General features: G+C 42.2%; 1 protein-coding gene across 2 annotated transcripts in view; it reads right to left on the reverse strand.

Moving 5' to 3' along the window:
• Positions 1-23,126, reverse strand: part of PLG (plasminogen) — a 46,625-nt gene that overhangs the window by 22,669 nt on the left and 830 nt on the right. For both annotated transcript variants that reach the window (XM_061130100.1, XM_061130099.1), the window contains exons 2-9: positions 18,914-19,049; positions 17,572-17,678; positions 13,474-13,588; positions 9,804-9,943; positions 8,056-8,176; positions 6,230-6,348; positions 4,259-4,421; positions 3,108-3,253 (exon numbers count right to left, since the gene is read on the reverse strand). In XM_061130100.1, the coding sequence (XP_060986083.1) occupies positions 3,108-3,253; positions 4,259-4,421; positions 6,230-6,348; positions 8,056-8,176; positions 9,804-9,943; positions 13,474-13,588; positions 17,572-17,678; positions 18,914-19,049 (1,047 nt within the window). The remainder of the gene's footprint in view (positions 1-3,107; positions 3,254-4,258; positions 4,422-6,229; positions 6,349-8,055; positions 8,177-9,803; positions 9,944-13,473; positions 13,589-17,571; positions 17,679-18,913; positions 19,050-23,126) is intronic.

Genomic DNA, 23,126 nt, shown 5'->3' on the forward strand with positions numbered 1-23,126 from the left:
GGCAAAGATCCTTTGCTTCTCAGGGAGGGGTAGGGCCCTGGAATAGGGGCAGAAAATTCTACTGTGCCAGGATACTTCACCAACACAAAGCAGAAGTCTCCTATTCTTCAACCCAGGACTCAACACAGATACAGCTTAGAGTTTAGTTCCATGGGAAGAAGGGGCAAGAATATTGAGAAATATTGCCAGGTGCTCAGATGGTAAAGAATCTGCCTGCAATGCGGGAGACCTGGGTTTGATCCCTGGGTTGGGAACATCCCCTGGAGGAGGCCATGGCAACCCACTCCAGTATTCTTGCCTGGAGAAGCCCCATGGACAGAGGAGCCTGGTGGGCTGCAGTCCATGAGGTCACAAAGAGTCGGACATGACTGAGTGACTAAGTACAGCACAGCATCCGGTGCCCGGAGTCTAAGGCTGAGAGCAGACCAAGAAGATGGAGAACGCCTGCCTCCACCAAAAGCCTAGCACAGAGTGACCAGAAACAGTATCTATCAGTAGGGCCAGGTTAAAAGTGCAGAGTGAGCCCCACCTCTGTGGTGCAGGCGTTACTGCTTACTAAAAGTTGAGAAGGGATTAGGAACACCGAGAAAGCTCTTCAGCACCCCAGACCCAACTCTAAGTACAAGGGGACTGTACCTCATCACTGGGGGGATTTGAAACCTATGGTTCACCTAAGGTAAAAGCAGCAACAACAAAAGCTAAATTCCTTTTATCTGCTAATTATATTAACTCAATTACCCACATATACTGATAAAAGAAGTGTGCCCATTTCAAAGTGTAAATAATATTTGCTTCCATAGCTATTGTTTCTCTACAAGTAAGTCCAAGCATTTGATTAAAAATTACAAGACACACACACAAGAAAAGAAAAAAAGCCACTGTTGAGAGATAAACAGTCAGCAGAGCCAGACTCAGAGCCAGCCAGGGGTGTGGGACTATCAGATTGAGATCATAAGGTAATTATGGTGACTATGTTGAAGGATCTTGTAGTACCATACTGGTCAACAATGTGCATGGAGAGATGAAGAATGTCAGAAAAGTAATGAACTATTTTTAAAAAAGAATAAAATGATCCAATGTAAATACTAGAAATAAAAACCATGTTATCAGAGATGAAAAATTCCTTTGATGGGCTGATTAACAGACTGACCAGAACTGAGGAAATAATCAGTGAACTTGGAAACAGATTGATAAACATTATTTGAACTGACATGCAAAGTGAAAAAAAGAGTGGGGAAAGAAATAGAACAAGCATACGAGTGATATGAGGCAGCATGAAGTGATCTAACATCCAGGTGGATGAAGTCCCAAAGAGGAAAACACAGAGAGAGAGAGAGCAGGGGAAAAGAAATATTTGAGCAGTGATGGCTGAGAATTTTACAAAAGTAATGAAAATCGATAATCCACAAACACAAGAAGCTCAGAGAACTTCAAGGAGGATAAGCACCATAAATATATAAGTAAACAAATAGACTCACTGGGATGCACCATAATCAACTGCTGAAAACTGAAAATGAGAGAAAGTTTTAAAGGCAACCAGAGGAAAAAAGAAACATTAAATACAGAGAAACACAGATTTCCATCAGAAACTATGCAAAACAGAAGGCAATAGAGTAACATCTTTAACGTGGTAAAAGGGGAAAAAATTGTCCACCCAGAATTCTATACCTAACAAAAATTGTTTTTTAAAACTGAAGGCAGTATAAAGATTCTTCCTGACATACAAACGCTGAAAGACTTCATCATCAACAGACTTGTACTATAAAAAATGGAAGAGGTTAAGTTTTTTACAGGAAGAACATGACATCACATGGAAATTGGAGAACCAACAAGAAGAAATGAAGCATAGAAGAAATGGTAGAAATAAATAAATAAAAATAAATATAAGACTTTATTTTTTTCTTTCTAATTTCTTTAAAACAAAACTGATTCTTCAGGGCAAATATAGTATCAATTTATTGTGAGATTTATAAAATAATAGATGTAAACTCAGAACAATAACATGATATTTTGGGACAGAGTAAATATTGCAATGTTGTGAGTTTCTTACATTATACATCAAGTAAAATAATATTATTTGTAGGTAGAATGTAAGTTAAAGATGTATATTGAAAACATTAAATAAATAGTAAAATCAGAGGTAATAAAAGGCAATACAAATACTCAATTAAATCAGATGCAGAGAAAGATGAGAAGGAACAAAATTGAAGTAGGACAATTAGAAATAACTAAATTGACGATAGATTTAAATCCAACCGTGTTAACAATGATGACATTAAATGCAAATGGTCTAAACATCTCAACCAAAAAACTGAGGAAAGAAAGACATCATCCAAAGTCTAGTAAAAATAGAGCTGCAATGGCTCTATTCATATCAGCAAAAGTGGCCTTTAGAACAAGGACTATTACTAGAGATAAGGAGAGATATTACATGATGATAAAGGGGTCATTTCTTTGCAGACAAGAGTCCTAAGTGTGTCTGTGCCTGACAAGGAGTTCCAGAATAGATAAAGCAAAGACAAGACGGAAAAGAGATAGATGAACGCACACCTAACATCACCGATCACCTCTAAGTAATCAACAGAAAGAGGATAGAAATTAACAAGGATTCAGGAAAGCCAAACAATAGTAACCAGCTTGACTTCGTCGGCGTTTGTAGAACAATACACAACAACAGAAGCCAGATTCTTTTCAAGAGCACATGAAACATTCACCAAGAGGACTTTATTCTGAACCATAAAATGAGCCTCCACAAATTCAAAGTGAATGTAAAATACATAGCTAATGGGAAGCTGCTATAAAACAGAGGTTGTTCAAGGCAGTACTCTGTGACAACCTAGAGGAGTCGGGGAGGAGGTTCCAGACGGAGGGGACACAGGTATACTCATGGGTGATTCACGTTGTTGTATGGCAGAAGCCAACAGAATATTGTAAAGCAATTATCCTCCCATTACAAAGAAATTTTTAAAAAATAGAATAAATGAAATCATAAGGCATGTTCTCCGACCACAGCACAATGAAACCATTTCCAAAGCTACTGCGATGCTTCTGGAATACAAAAATATGGAGCAATCGCACCCTCAGCAAGCTCCCGCGGCCCTTCTCACCTGGCACATCCAAATGTTCCGTGGATAACGGAGAGGACTCGCAGGATGGGATGGTGCAGTATTCCCACCTCACTTTGCTGTTGGTTGTATAGCACCAGGGGGCTGTTTCCCCATTAGGGTTACGACAGTAGTTTTCCTCCAAGTTTCTGGAAAAGAAGGGACTATGAGTTTGGCTTTCCAAAAGGCTAAAGAAATAACAAAGTGCACACATACTTCTTAATGGTGATACTGGCGGTGTGTCCAGCTAATTCTCTAGAACTATACCAACTGACGGAGAAGGCAATGGCACCCCACTCCAGTACGCTTGCCTGGAGAATCCCATGGACGGAGCGGCCTGGTAGGCTGCAGTCCATGGGGTCACTAAGAGTCGGACACGACTGAGCGACTTCACTTTCCCTTTTCACTTTCATGCATTGGAGAAGGAAATGGCAGCCCACTCCAGTGTTCTTGCCTGGAGAATCCCAGGGACGGGGGAGCCTGGTGGGCTGCCGTCTATGGGGTCGCACAGAGTTGCGAACTAAGTCAACTGAAGTGACTTAGCAGCAGCAGCAGCAGCATACCAACTGAATAATGGGTGGAAACTTAAGCTGAGTGGGAATCCATAGAGTTATGGAATGGATGCTCCTCTTGGGTGAATGATCGAAATGTATTCCTTGACTGCACACCATGAAGCAGAATAGATCTTTTGCTATTACGCATCAGGCACTGTGCTATATGCTGGAAACACAATGGGTGTTTTCTACACTGCTCTTGCCTCCGAAAGCATATATCATAGCCCTCGAATTTGTGTTCTCAAACCTTACTGTACATTTCACACAAAACCTTGCTGAAACCCACTCCGAGGTCACTGATTTAGTAGATGGGCAAGAGGATCTCCAAGAATTTGCATTTCTAACAAATTTCCTGATGATGCTGATGCTGGAGGCCCGGAAAACCACACTTGAGAACCAGTTTTCTAGGAAAACCAGTGGCTAAATGTCACTTCCCTTGCAGGTGACTTGACCAGTTTTCATTCCCAAAAGCTTTAAGCCGAGGTTGCTATTGTCACTAAAACCAAGGCACATCAGTGGGATCTTGCAGTCCATCCCATGACGAGGATGGAATGTTTCATTCCTGTCCTTGACAAGGAGATGAAACCACAGCGGACTTACTTGCAGGGAAAGTTTTCTGGGGTCCTGTTGTGTTTGTGGGGTGCCTGCTCGCTCCAGCGCTGACACGTGTACCCAGATACGGTGACGGCCACTGTGCCTCGATAGTTTGTGCCGCTTCCCTTCAGACACTGATACGTTGGCCCAGAGGAGGGCGGGGGTGTGGCTTAAATGGGGAAGATACATTACAGTGAGTGCTTCTACAGAAAGGAGGCGCAGATGGAAGTTACAGGAGGTGGATGCAGGGAGTGTCTGTCTTCTTTTCCTCTCATCCTTCCAGAATCCCACATCTGAATGTTGCTTATCATTTTTCAGAAGAAGCTGATCTGGTAGAATCAATGTTTACAAGACCCTCTTATGAAAACAGAGAAGGCAATGGCACCCCACTCCAGTACTCTCGCCTGGAAAATCCCATGGACGGAGGAGACTGGTAGGCTGCAGTCCATGGGGTCGCGAAGAGTCGGACACGACTGAGCGACTTCACTTTCACGCGTTGGAGAAGGAAATGGCAACCCACTCCAGTGTTGTTGCCTGGAGAATCCCAGGGACGGGGGAGCCTGGGGGGCTGCCGTCTATGGGGTCACACAGAGTCGGACACGACTGTAGCGACCTAGCAGCAGCAGCAGCTTATGAAAAACCCCTCAAGGACAAGACCCTTGGAGTAAATGCTCCTTTCTGTATTCTCTTTTTTCTGCATTCTCAGTTCAACACACACAGTGAGACTCAACATGTGTCGTGTCCTACCCCAGATCTGCACGTGTGCCAGTAAACCAACTTCCTTTCTGAAGAATAAATTATTCTTTAAGCACACATAACTGACTGACTCCCAGTATTCCACAAAGACAAACAAGAGAGAGTCCATGGGAAGAAAGAAAATAGTGTCTCAAAGGAAAAGGGTGTGCAGTGAGAAATCAAGAAATTCTTAAGACACACTGTCATATGTAAAACAGATAAACGAGGATTTACTATATAGCTCACGGAAGTATATTCAATATCATGTAATAAAGTATAAAGGAGAAGAATCGGGGGGAAGAGAATACAGATATATGCATACATGTGTATAACCCAATCGCTTTGCTATACCCCTGAAACAGACACAATGTTGCAAATCAACTAAACGCCAACTTTAAGAAAGAAAGCCTCAAGGGAAAAAGAAGACAGAAAGAGACACTGATGTTCCTAAGGAGAGTTCTGAGTCACTTTAGTCACTTTAGCATGACCTTCTGAGCGAAGAACAGGAGGCCAGAACTCGGGACCCACTGAGTCCTTTTAACAGTCTCAACTGTCCTTGTTCAGTGCCTGGCTTCGAATCCTTATAAAAGGAAAATATGATGAAACGGCTTTTTCCAAGTCATTCCCGCTAGGTCTGCCATTTCATCTTTTTCCCCAGACCTCTCTTCTCCTGCCTCTGCCTCCCAAGTTGGCCATACAGAAAAACTGTACATCCTGAGACGCCACTCTGCTTACAGTTAGAAAGAACTCGGTAAAGCGTCTGTCTGCAATGCAGGAGACCCGGGTTCAACCCCTGGTTTGGGAAGATCCCCTGGAGAAGGAAATGGCAGCCTACTCCAGTACACGTGCCTGGAAAATCCCATGGATGGAGGAGCCTGGTAGGCTACCATCCAGAGTCAGACACGGCTGAGTGCCTTCACTTCACTGGTTGATAATGAAATCCAGATACCAGAAGGTGTGGATCTGATTTGCCTTTAGCACTAGAGAACGGAGGGTACCAGAGATCACTCCCAAAAGCCTTCATTTATCTGTACTCAAAAGAGGCAAAAGAGGACCCCTCCCCCACCCCCCCAAAAAAACATAAAAAATAGATGCTCTGATCAATTACTACAGTAAACTATAAACTGCTTTAAAAGAATAATCACATCCCATAGGACTTGTGGGGCTCTTTCCAGGCACAGCACTCTTGATTCTGAGAGAAGAGGTGAAGGTCCCTGAGGACTGGGTCAGAACCATACTTACTACATCTCGGGATGTCACAGAATTCCCAGCGCTTTTGGGGGTCAGTGGTGAAACACCAGGGGCGGGGCTCCCCATCAGGATTACGGCAGTAATTCATCTTCAGATTCTTGCTTGGAAATCTGAAGGTGCGAGAAGGACTTTGACAGCACTGAACATTCACATTCACAGGTGAGAATCATTTCAAATGAGCAAATATTGAGCACTTGCTGTGTGCTAGGCACAGTCAGGCACTCAAGGAGGTGACCGGATGAAGGCTATCTTCAATGTGATGACCATCTCAAAAGAAAGATTAGCTCAGTGTTCCAAGGATTGATTTTCTAACAGTCTACATGTGCCACAATCATGGAACAGGATCAACTTTATCATTTGGGCCATCTGGAAAACTTTATGTCAGCCAACTTCAATGATTCAGCTGCAAATGATAGCAATTATTAAACCACAAAGTACTTACTGGCTAGAGATAGCTATTTAGTAAACAGTTCAGCCTGGAGGTTGATGTCTTCATAGGTTAAAGGAATGGTCCTTCTAGTCTACCCAGTTCTGATCCTGCTAACCTTTAAACTTGTAGAAACGGGGACAGATAAGCTATGTTCCTGTGTGTGGGCCAGGGAGCACCCCACCCCCCGCCAGCAGGGACCGAGTGAGGGAGCCTGTGAGATGAACACCATGCTTCGTGTCCCTCTGGGCTCATTTCACGTCCCTTCCTGAGACTGTAAATGCTTTGTCAGGATGGACAGAGCAACCGATAGTGGCTCAGACAATCTTCTTCTTCCAGTTTCTGGGAAATAAATGTAACCAATTCTGAGGCGGGAGGCTTTCACTGTGTTTCTTCTTTGGAGTGCAGTAGGGAAAAGAAAACTACAACAGTGGTGATTTAACAGAGCTATTTGAAGCAGGAGGTACAGAAATGCAGGGAAGCTGCTTTCCACACTGAAATCTCTGACTTAGTCTCTTTTCCTACAAGTTTTTACAAGCCCCATTATAATCCTATAGTCACAGAATGAAGAGAATGACCAGAAGCAGCTACAGAGAAGGAGGTGTTTTAAGTACAATTAATGTGAAATAGGAGATGCAGAAAATTGTCCCCTACAATTCACCATTGCTTTCTATATCAGGGACTTATATTTCCATTACAGATTAATGATACCCTTTGAGTAGCTAGTGAAAGTTAGGAATCCTCCCTCCCATAAAAATACACTGATATAAACGCACGTAAAATATTCAGGGATTCATAAAGCCCACCCATAGATCACAGGGTAGGAAGCCCTGAATCTCATCAGCATGAAGAAAAAAGAAAGGAATACAAACAAGAGGGGACTATTTGGAAAATATACAGACGAGATGTGTATATTGTATGTTTATAGATGTGTATATCTATATTTCTTACATTTAACCTACAAATTAGCCAGGAATCTGGTTACAGTGCAAATCCAGACTCAATGGGGATGAGATTCTGCATTTCTAACAAACGCTCAGGTGACAGCACTCTTCCATGGACCACATTTTGACTAGTAAGAATGCATACTTCTAAGGGAGGGGATATATGTATACCTATGGCTGATTCATGTTGAGGTTTGACAGAAAACAGCAAAATTCTGTAAAACACTTATCCTTCAATTAAAAAAATTTTTAAAAAAGAATGTATACTTCTTTTGCGGTCACGTAGGGAAATGCAAACTTTGAAAATCAGAAACATCAGGTGTGTTCACTTTTTGAAGAATGCTAAAATACCTAAATAACATTGACTTTTGAAACATAAATAATATTAAATTACCCATAGCATTGCAGAGGCTTAAACATCCAGTTTCACTGCCAGTGAGACTTACTTGGAAGGAATATATCCATGGGCATGTGGGATCTGAGAGTCCCAAGGCTGGCAGTCACGTCCAGACTTGGTCTTGGCAATCTTGCCCTCATAGTTTTCTCCACTGCAATGCATACATTCAACTGGGAAGAATGGAAAGAAAGGAAGAAAGAAATGGAAATGAATGAAGCAAAAAAGGGTAAAGACTAGACTCTCACTAGAAATGTCTCAAATACCTTTGCCACTTGTTCGTTGGTAATTTTCCGACAATCACCTAGCAACAAAATTGGCCATAAAGGCTTAATTTTCTAATACAATCTAAAATGTCATTCTCTTTTTCAAATGGTAGAATTAGCAGATGTGGTCAATACCTTCTTGACTATTACAGTCATGACCAAACCCAGCAACTCCATAATACTTTGTCTTCAAGGTTGGCTACGTGTATTGGTCCCTGGTGGTTGTGGGGAGAGATTGCATATAATCTCAGGAGTCTGTAAATTCTCTACTAGAATTTTTTAATATTTGTGGTCTCTCGTCCAAAAAATTCCTTTGGAATTATTCTGATTGAATGCATGCTTGCTCAGTCACGTCCCACTCTTTGTGACCTCGTAGACTGCAGCCTGCCAGGCTCCTCAGTCCGTGGAATTTTCCAGGCGAGAACACTGGAGTGGGTTGCCATTTCCTCCTCCAGGGGATCTTCCCAACCCAGGGATGGAACCCGCATCTCCTGTGTCTCCTGCATTGGCAGGCAGATTCTTTCCCACCGAGCCACCGGGAAGCTCTCTCTGATTGTCTGGGTAACTACCAAAGAAGCCGGCAGCCTCTCAGGATTTTAGTGCCAGGGTTTTTGCTTGTGTTCGTGACCTCGAGAGAGGAACAATATTCACCTAAAGGGACAATACTTCTCTTTTTATTGTTATTGAGAAGCATGCTGGTTGTTTTTCTTTCTTGCATCCCTGTAAAATGGGAACTTTGCAATTTTTAATATAATGTGATATGGCAGAAGAATATAAGACTTTAATTTTTATGTGGCAGTAAGGAAAATGGAAGCAGACCGGATATAAAAAGGATACTCTCATGTCAGTAAAGGGCCAAATGCCCTCATAACATAGTGTACAAATAAATAAAGAATACCCATGGTTGGAATAGAGGAAGTGATGGGAAACTGAGCCATCACCCAGTACATACTTAATCCACGTGGTTATGCAAATCCCACCTTCATTCACTGCCCTATTGCATCAATAAATGTGGCAGGAAATATGAAGTAGAGAACATGTTCCCATAGGATATTTTACATTCTTTTAACATTGACTTTTGAAACATGCTCTTAAATTGATTGTTCCATTGAAACAATAGATTGCTGACTTAAAAACTGTTTCATTGGTTGGTTCCAACAACATGACAAAGTCTACCATGTTAAATTAATCTGTATTTGAATTGTATTGATTTTGTGGTTTTATGTTAACAGCTGAATTGCAAATATGTTTCTGGCTTAAACTGTGTCAGAGCTTTAAGCATAAGAAGTTTGCATCTAGAGTTTACATCTAGTTTTATATTTGTCCCTGTTGAACCACATGTTAATAAAGATAATTTAGATCCATAATGGGAATTGTGCAAAATTTTTGTCTTTTCCCAGAGGTCATATATTACTTGATGATGTCAAACACAGCAGTAATTATTATTAATATCCCCATAGATAATCAATTTACAGCAAATTGCTCCACACATAACGGGCAGAATAGGAAAACTTTTTCTAGAGCCATCCCTGACCTTCACATTCGGGAATGTCGCAGTAGTCAAATCTCTTGTCTGGATCTGTGGTGTAACACCAGGGCCCTTTGTCATCATTGTCTGGATTCCTGCAATAGTTCTCCTCCAGTCCCGCTAGAGGAAATTTTTCAGGTGAAAAGCTGCAGAGGATGGAAAAGAATCACTTTGACTATATTTTAAAAATCAGCGTGTTATCAGCAGGCTAGGATAAGACCCCTTCTCTTTCCCAACTGTGGTTTGAGATTGTGTCATTCAACTATTCATACTATTCATACTTAAGGGAAGTGAAAAGTAAAGGAGAAAAAGAAAGATATTTCCATTTGAATGCAGAGTTCCAAAGAATAGCAAGGACAGATAAGAAAGCCTTCCTCAGCAATCAATGCAAAGAAATAGAGGAAAACAACAGAGTGGGAAAGATGAGAGATCTCTTCAAGAAAACTAGAGATACCAAGGGAAAATTTCATGCAAAGATGGGCTCAAAAAAGACAGAAATGGTATGGACCTAACAGAAGCAGAAGATATTAAGAAGAGGTGGCAAGAATACACAGAAGAACTGTACAGAAAAGATCTTCACGACCCAGATAATCATGATGGTGTGATCATTCACCTAGAGCCAGACACCCTGGAATGAGAAGTCAAGTGGGCCTTAGGAAGCATCTCTACAAACAAAGCTAGTGGAGGTGATGGAATTCCAGTTGAGCTATTTCAAATCCTGAAAGATGATGCTGTGAAAGTGCTTCACTCAATATGTCAGAAAATTTGGAAAACTCAGCAGTGGCCACAGGACTGGAAAAGGGCAGTTTTCATTCCAATCCCAAAAAAAAAGCAATGCCAAAGAATGCTCAGACTACCACACAATTGCACTAATCTCACACGCTAATAAAGTAATGCTTAAAATTCTCCAAGCCAGTTCTTCAGCAATACGTGAACCGTGAGCTTCCAGATGTTCAAGCTAGTTTTAGAAAAGGCAGAGGAACCAGAGATCAAATTGCCAACATCCACTGGATCATTGAAAAAGCAAGAGAGTTACAGAAAAACATCTATTTCTGCTTTATTGACTATGCCAAAGCCTTTGACTGTGTGGATCACAGTAAACTGTGGAAAATTCTGAAAGAGATGGGAATACCAGACCACCTGACCTGCCTCTTGAGAAACCTGTATGCAGGTCAGGAAGCAACAGTTAGAACTGGACATGGAAAAACAGACTGGTTCCAAACAGGAAAAGGAGTACGTCAAGGCTGTATATTGTCACCCTGCTTATTTAACTTATATGTAGAGTACATCACGGGAAATGCCGGGCTGGATGAAGCACAAGCTGGAATCAAGATTGCCAGGAGACATATCAATAACCTCAGATATGCAGATGACACCACCCTTACGGCAGAAAATGAAGAAGAGCTAAAGAGCCTCTTGATGAAAGTGAGAGAGGAGAGTGAAAAAGTTGGCTTAAAGCTCAACATTCAGAAAACTAAGATCATGGCATCTGGTCCCATCACTTCATGGAAAATAGATGAGGAAACAGTGGAAACAGTGGCTGACTTCATTTTTCTGGGCTCTAAAATCACTGCAGATGGTGACTACAGCCATGAAATTAAAAGACGCTTGCTCCTTGGAAGGAAAGTTATGACCAACCTAGATAGCATATTAAAAAGCAGAGACATTACTTTGTCAACAAAGGTCCATCTAGTCAAGGCTATGGTTTTTCCAGTGGTCATGTATGGATGTGAGAGTTAGACTATAAAGAAAGCTGAGCACTGAAGAATTGATGCTTTTGAACTGTGGTGTTGGAGAAGACTCCTGAGAGTCCCTTGGACTGCAAGGAGATCCAACCAGTCCATACTAAAGGAAATCAGTCCTGGGTGTTCATTGGAAGGACTGATGCTAAAGCTGAAACTCCAATACTTTGGCCACTTGATGCAAAGAGCTGACTCATTTGAAAAGACCCTGATGCTGGGAACAATTGAGGGCAGGAGGAGAAGGGGACAACAGAGGATGAGGTGGTTGGATGGCATCACCTACTCAATGGTAATGGGTTTGGGTGGACTCCAGGAGTTGGTGATGGACAGGGATGCCTGGCGTGCTGCGGTCCATGGGGTCCCAAAGAGTCGGACATGACTGAGTGACTGAACTGAACTGAAAATCCAACTACATTTCAGCTGTGTGCAATAGCATTTGTATCCAGTTGTCAGTGTCTCTATTGATGGCCTGTTCAGTAGAGTAGTTAATATCACTGTTATTATTGTGTGAACAGCCAAGTCTTAGAAGTAGAGTCAAAGCATCTTATGCACAGTAGAGATATAAAGCCCTCAAAGCCTGCCAAATTCATGAGACATGCCAAACACCTGCTTTTGTCAGTTGCCCTTCTCTCTGTAAAAATAATAGATGTTAAGACCATTTTGTCTGTGTGAACTCTGCATGAGGCATTATGCTAAAGTCTCTCTATACATTCTCTAATGTAGTCAATAAAAATCCCCATCAGGAAGGTGTTATTATTCCCACTTCCCAGATCAGAAAACTGAAGCACAGCCATGTGAAACAGATCAAATCTCACCTATGCTTGAGCAGTTAATAAATAGCATCTCAAGAGTTTAAAGTCAGATCTGTCTGATGCCAAACTCCACTTCCCCTCTGAGGTGCGTCTAGAATTAATGGGAGAGTGGGAGGACGGAGTGAAGCTCATTTTCAGGGATAAGCTGCTGTGTTGCAATAAGAAATTGCGTTAAAAACCTAAGACTTCGAATCTAAAATGGCAGATTTTGCTTCTGGTTCTCCTGTGTACCTGTTTTTGGTAGATTTAGTGCTCTTGGGACTTCAGTTTCCTCATTGGCTGGGGTATAGATGACCAAGATTCTCTCTCAGATCCTTGCCATTCTATGACTTGGCCATTTGGTTTGTCCTTTTCATCTCAATAAGCCTTAATGTGCTGGGAATATGAGACTTCATCTCTTTGTTGTTGCTAAGTCTCTCAGTTGTGCCCGACTCTTTGCAACCCCATGGACTGTAGCCCACCAGGTTCTTCTGTTCATGGGGTTTTTCAGACAAGAATAATGGAATGGGTTGCCGTTTCTTTCTCCAGGGGATCTTCTTGACACTGGGATCGAACATCTGTCTCCTGAATTGGCAGGCGGATTCTTCACCACTGAGCCACCAGGGAAGCCCAACTCATGAGGATGGCTAAAGATGATTTGTTTGGGAGTGGGAAGGATCATAGACACTAAATTCCCACTTGATAAGCATTGTTCATGAGAATTAAATATCACCTAATACCACATTGGGCAAAATATAAAGAATGACATTAAAATAGATAATAGGCAAGTCGCAAGATAATTTGTTTTCCGCAATGTTGATGTGAACAAATGTTTGATTTAGACTGATTCAATTGTAAACATCATCATCTTTTGTCTTTTCTCCATCTCAGCCTAGAATTCATGTTCTAGAATTTATTGTTCTTTTTTTATTGTTTAAAATCTTGCCCCCCAAAAGCATATACACAAGAATGAATGGAAAGCAGCCATTTTCTGCTTTTATGCCACCAATTATTGAACAGATCTGCACCAGCATCAGTCAGATTCTCCCCATACTTGCTAGTCACATGTTCTGGTTTGAGCAGGAAGTAATGGAGTCGTTCTGAGTACAAGAGGTGAACACGGAGGCAAAAGAGAAGTCTTACTTGGGTACGTGTGGGGAAGTGGCGCTCCATTTTTGACAGGTGACACCAGTTTTCGTTTTGGCTTTGGTCCCTCTGTAGGTCTTCCCATTTCCGGTCTTGCACTCCAACATGTAGACTGCAAGGAAGCCCAAACAGTGGTCAAACCCTTTCACAACAACGACAAGAAATCACGAGGAAGCCCTGCACTGTTTGATCATGTTGTAGGAGAGGACACGGTTACCCGCTATCTAAAAAGGCAGTCTGTGTGAGCGTTACCGCAGGCTTCCCTGCTGGGTCAGTGGTAAAGAATCTGCCTCCCAGGGCAGGAGATGTGGGTTCAGTCCCTGGGTCAGGAGGATCCCCAGAGAAAGAAATAGCAACCCACTCCAGTGTTCTTGCCTGGAGAATTCCATGAACAGAGGAGCCTGGTGGGGTGCAGTCCATGGGGCCGCAAAAGAGTCAGACACGACTAAAGCAACCAAACAACAACAGCAAAGAATTGTAGTTAAGGGTGGGGCACTGACTCCTTTATCCAGAGCTCCTGCCCTTCCGCGTGCCAGGCAGATGCTGTGTGCAGGGGGTGCTGGGGACGCTTGGAGTAGGAACCGCACAGGTCCTGCCGGAGTGGCGCTTATATCCCAGTGGAGTCTGGGGCGCCAGGTACAGAAGGTAATCAAGGACACGGATTGTGAAATAGACAACCTCATGGCAACATGTGTAACAGAGAAAATAAATAGCATCGTGAGGGAGTGGATGGGAAGGGGGTGAGGGCTTCTCCGTGGAATGGGCAGACCTGCAGAGGCTGAAAAAGATGCAAGCCATTTCTAGGTTCACGGTGGTATTTTAAGTGTGAAAAAAGAACCAAATGGGGTAATGCAGTTGTGGTCTACCCTCAGCATTTACAGAAGACGCTGTCAACCAGCCTCCATTTAAACAACTTGCTGGTTACCCAGTGGGCCCCATCCTGCCTTTAAAACACACTGCCAGGGGTCCCCCTATGGCCCACACGCGGCAGGATGGGCGTCTGTGACTGGCAGGCCACCTTCGGGAGTGCTGACCCGCTCTGTTCCTACCAGTTGGGTTATACGCTTACCAAGAGTCAGTTGTTTTTATTTCCAAAACTTTTGATACAGCTCTATTTGATTACAGATGATCTAAACTGAGAAATGAATGGGGGAGGGGAGGGAGGGTTTTTTTTTTTTAAATAAACTAAGATAAATGGTTTCAAGTAGTTGAAAGAGTAGGGTAGTTTTTTAAATTGTTTTCAAGGGGCTTCCCTGGTGGTCCAGTGGTGAAGACTCTGTGCTCCCACTGCAGGGGACACAGGTTCCTTCCCTGGTCGAGGAACTAAGATCCCCCAGGCCACAGGAGGCAGTCAAAACAAATTGTTACCAAACCCACTGAGAGCAGTCCCTTCCTGTTGTTGATATGAGTCTGAGGGGAGGGGAAGCATGAAAATATAAAGGAATTTTACAGTCAGATTGGTTAATGGGTGTCTCTAGACTTGCTCAACTTCAAAGAGAAGGACAGATTATGGTAGATAATTCATGAGTATGGTTTATACAAGAAATGCTCTAGATAACTTCTGTTGGTCGTCCCCGGATTCAAAGAAAAAACACCTCTGTTTTATGTCCAAAGGTACCAGCATAAGCTCATGTTTTCAAAGAAAATATAAAAGATTTAAAGTATGTTTGTATCATCCATTATGATCCCCCACTTAATATTTTTTAATAGAGGATACTTATTTTACAATGCTGGGTTAGTTTCTACCATTCAACAATGTGAATCAGCCATAAGTATATATATATATATATATATATATATATATCCTCCCTCTTGAGTCTCCCTCCCACCCCACCGCCCGTCCCACCCCTCTGGGTCATCACAGAGCACTGAGTTGAGCTCCCTCAGCTTTCCACGAGCAATCTATTTTGCACATGATAGTGTTTTATGTGTAAAATAAATAGTGGGAAGCTGCTCTATCACACAGGGAGCCCGGTTCGGTGATCTTGGGCTTCGCAGGTGGCATTAGTAGTGAAGAACCCGCCTGACAATGCAGGAGACATAAGAGATGCAGGTTTAATCCCTGAGTCGGGAAGATTCCCTGGAATAGGAAATGGCAACCCATTCCAATATCCTTGCCTGAAAATTCCATGGACAGAGGAGCCTGGTGGGCTACAGTCCATAGGATAGCAAGGAGTCGAACATGGCAGAGGCAACTTAGCACACAGTGTCTACATGTCAATGCTTTAAATTAATTGATCAATTATCTGGGTAGAATACTTCTAACACACCTATAGTAACTGCTGCTTTAAATCCAACACTCTGTTTAAAGATTACAGATATATCTTCAATGAGATATATGATGACAGTCGATATGTTATGCTTATCAAAAAGGTAAGCAAGGTATTCCGGAGGCCAGGGGTCAGGGAAGGGGACCCTCGAGCTGCAACTTGGGTGATGAGGAGCCGGAAGAATAGAGGAGGGTCAGGATGAAAAAGCCTGTGCCCCGCCTGCAGGAGGCATAGACATCAGCCCAGCATGCGAGGCTGAGTAACACAGCGCCCGGTAGCAACTGGTGAGTATTTGGACTTTCTTCTAAGAGCACTGAGGCTTCGAAGCAGGGCTGTTCTGGACCAGCCACTGCGGTGATGAGGGCGGCTTTAGACCCAAGTGGCGGCAATGGCCCTGGTGGCCAGTGGAGGTGAAACTGATCTGACACTGACTGTTCCCAGAAGCACCCTGGCAGGTGATTTTGCAGCGGGTCGATATTCCACAGTAAAGAAACAAACACCCAAAAATGACTGACTTTTGACTCTTTCCCTCTCTTTTGTTTGTCTGTACCCGCCACAGTTTGTATAACCTTTGGCTCCTTTCCATCACCCTGAAAACAGGCAACTCTTCAACTAGCCAAACGAAGCCTAGCGGTCACCCCCTTGATCCTTCTGGTTAACCGTTTACAGAGGACATGCTTAAATGGTAGCGTTTGCACAGAAAATCCCACCAGCATTTTTTAAATGTCTGATAGACTGGGTAAGCCCACATATCTCTTCCCTTACTCACTAACCGCAAGAACTAATAACGTCCACAGATAAACTTCAGATTTAATCTGCACTTTAGACTCAAGAGTTAGAGCTCAACAGTGGACCCGGAGTGAGGTTAACAGATGCACAGCTATTTAAAGCTAAGATGAACCACCATGTAGATATAATCCTGACCTAAAAAACACCTCTCAAAATCTTAAGAGTTTGGTGGGAAAACTCGAGAGAACGTGCAAGCGGTTGTCAAGAATACGTGAAATAGGATGTTTCTTGTTGTCTTCAACACTTGTGATGCAGAATATTTGGAGAGCAAAACCGCTATCAAAATAGTCCTGACACCTCTCTAACAACAGAGAATGGGAAGTAGCTGCAAAAGCATCGTAAGTCACTTGAATCTTCGTACAGACTTAATGAACTTGTGCACACAATTTCTTCAGGAATCTAGGCCATCCGTGGTCCTAAACAATGAAGGATCCAGAGTTTTTAAGGAAACCCTCAAAAATGAGCTGCAACTTCTGCACGTTTTCAAATTTCTGCACCATTTTAGAGACTACGGGAAATATAGGCCAGGACGGAAAGAAAAGTAGAACATGTAAGAGTAAAATGAAGGATACTGTCTCTATTTAAATGTTACTGCAGATTGAAAACACCTTAGTTTTGCTACTGCTCCAGGCTTCAGACCACAGATGGTGGTCCCTGCAGAACAAAAAAACCAAGATTATAAGGAACTTGTGTACTCTCTCTTTTCTTCTTAAAAATAAGAAGAAAATATCTTTGTTATTTAATATCTTTAAATAAGAGGGTCCTAGAGGCAGAAGTGATTTTGTAAATCCAATCCCTGCGTTTTGAAATCAAGAGGAAGGAAACCTAAAAGGTGAAATAATATATTCAGGTTGGCATTGTGGGTTAGTGGCCAAATCTTCTGACTCCAAGTTCATTTTCAATGCACCATAGCTCCTCCATTTTCTGGTCTGATAAATTACAGATAGTAACTGGGCTGGTGGGGAGGGAAGGGAGAGGGGAAGAACAAGAAGAAAGAGAAAGACAGAAGAAGGAGGAAAAAAAACATTGTACATACTTCTTTTCTCATACAGAATGACATCCCTCATCCTAAAGACAGGGGAGGTCTTGCTGTTTTCAGCCATTATGACACATTGTTGCTCTTTACTGTGATACTGGAATGCCCTGCAGAAGAGAAACAGAAAACACTGCTCCAGCCCTTTGTTTAAAGGAATTTAAACACCACTCTATTTCCTTTGTGTAAAGCGAAGTTTTACAGACAACTTTGGATGAAAGCAGGAGCTCAGAACTTGCTTTCAATTCAACCTGGCACCGTATTGAAAGGATGAAGCACCATGGTAGATATTCTTTTTCTCTCTTCTACCCTTACCTTCTTCCCCTCCCCATTTTCTTTCTGTTTTAACTGCTTTATTCTTTCTGCACCTGTTTTTCTTAATGAGGCGCCAGAATATCTGCTTTGCGTGGGAAAGAAGCAACTGAGCTTCTTTGAACCCATTCCCAAGACTGTCCACATGGACGCCTCTACCTTCCCGCTTGACAATGCCTTTGATTCTACCCGCTTCCCTCACGCCCCCCAGCCTGCACTCGTCCTGGGTGAGTATTGACCCTGGCATCAAAGTCGTCCAAGGCTTCCTTTCCAGCCCCATCTCTTACATAAACCTTTGCATCAGCTGACGCGGTCTGTCTCACAGGTGCCCAGCCAGGCTGCCCCCTGCCTAGAATCCTTCCCACCCGGTCGCCGTTTACCGAGATTTCACCCTTCGAAGCCCAGCTCAGTTCCCCCGACTCCACCCCAGGCCTTTCCCCGATTGTCTCAGCTCTTAGGATTGTTATTTCCTCTGAATCTTAACAGAGCACATACTGATTTTATCAATATCTCACATTGGCTGTATTTTTTTTAAAATTTTTTACATTTTATCCAGTTTCTGTGACACCATAAATACAAAACGGCAAGCACTGGCTTTCGGATCTACACAAAAATCTATCATATATACTGATTTTGTATATCTTATATAAAAGCTATCATATATATATATACAAGATCACTGGATCTATGCTTCATGGCTCCTTAAGGTCTAGGACACTTCCAGTCACATGATCCTCAATAAATATTTACTAACAATGATGTTAAAAAGCTACAGCCATAACAATAGCTGCTGATGTCAAGTGTTAAATAATTTCCTCTGGGGGCATTTTTCTAAAAGGACACTAATGAACTTTCACAAGAAACTGTATGGTTTCAGATACCAGAAGCCAATACAGATTCCACACTCCAACCTCATGAAATTCCTCTTAAATCCTATTTTTCAACGATAAATCCCTGAGCAAATTTCTTGTGATCAATGTAATGTGTCTCAATCAACAGGAGTTCTGCGTAGGTGCAGTTACCAGGAACATACCTGCAAACGAAGTCTGTCTCCTCCTCACACTTTGCTGCACAATCCTCAATGCTTCTTCCCACCATGTTCTTCCGACTCAGACTAAGCAGGGAAGCCCCCTGGGTATTTACATAGTCATCCAGGAGGTCTCCGAGACCTACAAAAGTAAAATTAAAATGCAGCAATTGATTAATGCACCAACACTGCTGATAATTAATTATCATGAATTTGTAAATTATTCGCTTTGCATCAACCAAGTAAAATTTGCTGCTGTATTGGAAGCAACTGGGTGGTTGTGAATACAAATGACTAACTAGGAAAACAATTCCATGACTAGATGGCATGATGTTAAAAGGTTGTCTGGATTGCTAGGTTAATAGATTAGAACAATTTAACAATTTTCACATTACTACGTTAATGGGTATGAAACCTTAAATAAGAAAAAATTTGATCTGTTTCTAGTAATTGCATGTCATGATGGAGCGCTAGGAGACCACCCTTGGGCAATTTTGATGCTGATTTCTCCATCCCTGGGTCTAAATAGAACCTCAGTTCAGTTCCGTCACTCAGTTGCGTTTGACTCTTTGCAACCCTATGGACTGCAGCACGCCAGGCTTCCCTGTCCATCACCAACTCCCAGAGTTTACTCAAACTCATGTCCATCAAGTTGGTGATGCCATCCAACCATCTCATCCTGTGTCGTCCCCTTCAAGCCTTCCCAGCATCAGGGTCTTTTCCAATGAGTCAGTTCTTCGCTTCAGGTGGCCAAAGGATTGGACCTTCAGCTTCAGCATCAGTCCTTCCAATGAATATTCAGGACTGATTTCATTTAGGATGGACTGGTTGGATCTCCTTGCAGTCCAAGGGACTCTCAGGAGTCTTCTCCAACACCACAGTTCAAAAGCATCAATTCTTCGGCACTCAGCTTTCTTTATGGTCCAACTCTCATATCCATATATGACGACTGGAAAAACCATAGCTTTGACTAGACGGACCTTTGTGGCAAAGTAATGTCTCTGTTTTTTAATATGCTATCTAGGTTGGTAATAACTTTTTAAATAGAACCTGGAGGCCATTATTTGATTTCCCACAATATAAACTTCAGTTGTGACAGCGTTGCTTAAACTAATGTGACAGGCATTCTCTGAATGGTTCCATCACCAGATACAAAAACTTTGTTGAGCTGATGATGTTGAGAAGAAATTAGACCTGGGCTAAATCTTGACCATAATACACGGTCATTTTTTTACTGGGCTTAGTACAGTGACCCCTCACTATTTATTAAAAAAGAAACCATTTGGGGCTCAATGATAACAGCTTTCTGGCGTTTCTGAGGGAACTGCACAAGAGTCTGGTACAAACAATGGTCTCGATTTTCTTCTGAGATAGAATCTGAGTCAAAAAGTCTGTCTGAAGGTCGCTCTGCCCCTGGCTACTGCAGAGGGTGGCCAGGGGGTGCCCAGCCGCGGTCCCACCACAGGGCTGCCAAGAGAACTCCGTGATCCGGAGGCCAATATGGCCCCTGGGACAGCCGTGGCTCTATTTCATGCCTCGAGGGGCTCCCCTCCATCCTTTGGAATGGAACACCAGCCATGCTCATAGCGTGAGGGGCTAAAAAGAGGTTAACACACTGGAGACGGCAGTTTCCTAAAGTTTGCCTAAATGGGATTAGGCAACCTGGCAACCTTGACCGCTTTAGGGGGCGGAGTGGAGACCAAAGCCCAAGTGAGCGGGTTGAAGAGTGACCAGGACAGGCGCTGGGAACGTCTTGGGAGGACAAGTCTTTTCAGAAGCCTGGCTGTGAAAGGAGCATCTCCTAGAGGCCATATGAAGTCTCAGGAATGTTTTAATATTTTTATTTTTAAAGTTTTAATATTTTAATATTTTTATTTAAAATGTTGATTTACAATGTTGTATTCGTTTCAGGTGTACAAAAAAATGATTCAGTTATACATGCATATTCTTTTTTAGATTCTTTTCCATTATAGGGGTCATTACAAGCTATTGAGTATTGTTGCCTGAGCCACAGCAGTAGGTCCCCATTTATCTATTTTATATAGTATCCCAAAGTGGGGCTTCCCTTGTGGCTCAGCTGGTAAAGAATCTGCCTGCAATGTGGGAGACCTGGGTTCGATCCCTGAGTTGGGAAGATCCCCTGAAGAAGGGAAAGGCTACCCACTCCAGTATTCTGGCTTGGAGAATGCCATGGTGTTATATCCCAAGATATAACATATATTTTATATATGCTAATCCCTGACTCCTAATTTATACCTCCACCATATTTCCACTTTGGTAACCAGAAGTTCGTTTTCTATGTCCATGAGTCTATTTCTGCTTTGCAAATCACTTCATGTGAATCATTTTTTTTAGATTCTACGTATAGGTGATATCATATGATATCTGTCTTTCTCTGTCTGACTTACTTCAGTTAGTATGACCACCTCTAGGTCCTCTGGGAAATTTTTTTAAGATGAGACATTCAGGAGCGTGTTTGGATACTGATGAAAATGATCCAATAGGAAGGATCATTAAGGGCCAGATGCTCTTTCTCAGAAGGGCCATCCCTGACCACCTTGGACACATGCCTTGCTCAGGGGTGATGCACTGTCCCAGACTGAGACAAAGCCATTCCCGGAGCCCACACTCTCCCTGACTCTGCTTTTTCTTCCTCAACCTAAGATTCTCCAAACTGGAAGCATGGATCCTTCCACCCTCGAATAGGAGTTGACTGGTGGGCTGCCGTCTATGGGATCGCACAGAGTCGGACACGACTGAAGCGACTCAGCAGCAGCAGCAGCAGATGTAGCTTAATACACCAAAAAGCTTTCGATATATGTATCAAGACTATAGAGAAACGCATATTTAGACTCACGCTCAGGTCTTCATCCTGAATTTTTCTCCCAATCTGAGCTCTCCTTTCCAGAAACGGTTGTGCTTTGGTAATTTCTATAGATCAGGGTATAACTGTTTTTTTCCTTTCTTTTTTAAAATTAATTTATTTTAATTGGAAGATAATTACGATATTGTGGTGGGTTTTGCCGTACATCAACATGAATCGGCCACAGGTATACATGTGTCCCCATCCTGAACACCCCTCCCACCTCCCTCCCCACCCTATCCCCCTGGCTGGTCCCAGAGCATCAGATTTGAGTGCCCTGCTTCACGCATCGAACTTGCACTGGTCATCTATTTTACATACAGTAATACACATGCTTCAATGCTATTCTCTCAAATCATCTCACCCTTACAGGAAGGGGGGGGGGGGAATCTCCTTCTACAGCAGTTCTTAGTGAGAGGCAGATAAGGAGTTTGCATTTCACAAACAGCCAAGTCTTTTCTTTCAATCACATAAGCATGGGGGCACATATACATACTATTGTGATTTTTTAAAAAACCCACATTATTCATAAACTATACTTGTTTTAGTCACAATATGCATCCACATTCAGTCTAGAATATAAAAATAATTTTCTTACTGAAAAGATTTCTCTAATATTTCTTGGTCAATAAATAAACTGTATTATAACCCACTGTCAAATGAGCCCTAGAACTAAAGAAAGAAAATACGGGAATTTTCAATCTAGAGAGAAGAAAATTTATTCCTTTTTCGGATATTTCTTTGTCATATCAGCTCCTAAGGTAGAGACATAAAATATAAAAAATCATTTATACCCTGGCCTGCTCTACTTTCTAAGAACTCTTGAAAAGATCTAATTTCAGTCTTTATAGGATATATTTTATAGAGTTCTTGTGTTTGCTTTTTAAAAATATATTTATTTTTCACTGAAGGATAATTGCTTTACAATATTGTGTTGGTTTTTGCCATACATCAACATGAATCATACCTTATGTTTATTTTTAAAGTTTCAGTTCAGTTCAGTTGCTCAGTCATGTCCGACCCTTTGCAACCCCATGGACTACAGCACACCAGGCTTCCCTGTCCATAACCAACTCCTGGAGCTTGCTCAAACTCCTGTCCATAGAGTTGGTGATGCCATCCATTTTAAAGTCTGAGGGCAATAAAAATGTTCTAAAAGGTCCTGTGATAGTTGCACAACTCTAAATACTGAGTAAGACCCATTAGATTATACACTTCAAATGTGTGAATTGTGTAGTATGTGAATTATACTATACTCAATAAAACTGTAAAAAAAAAAAAAAGCCTCAAAGACATGCTTAGAATATTTTAAAGAAGGTTTAAAGTTGAAAAAGTGAGAACCATCGGATTCCTTCT

This window comes from Dama dama, chromosome 26 (genome assembly GCF_033118175.1).
Source record: "Dama dama isolate Ldn47 chromosome 26, ASM3311817v1, whole genome shotgun sequence".
In the NCBI taxonomy this organism is placed as follows: domain Eukaryota; kingdom Metazoa; phylum Chordata; class Mammalia; order Artiodactyla; family Cervidae; genus Dama; species Dama dama.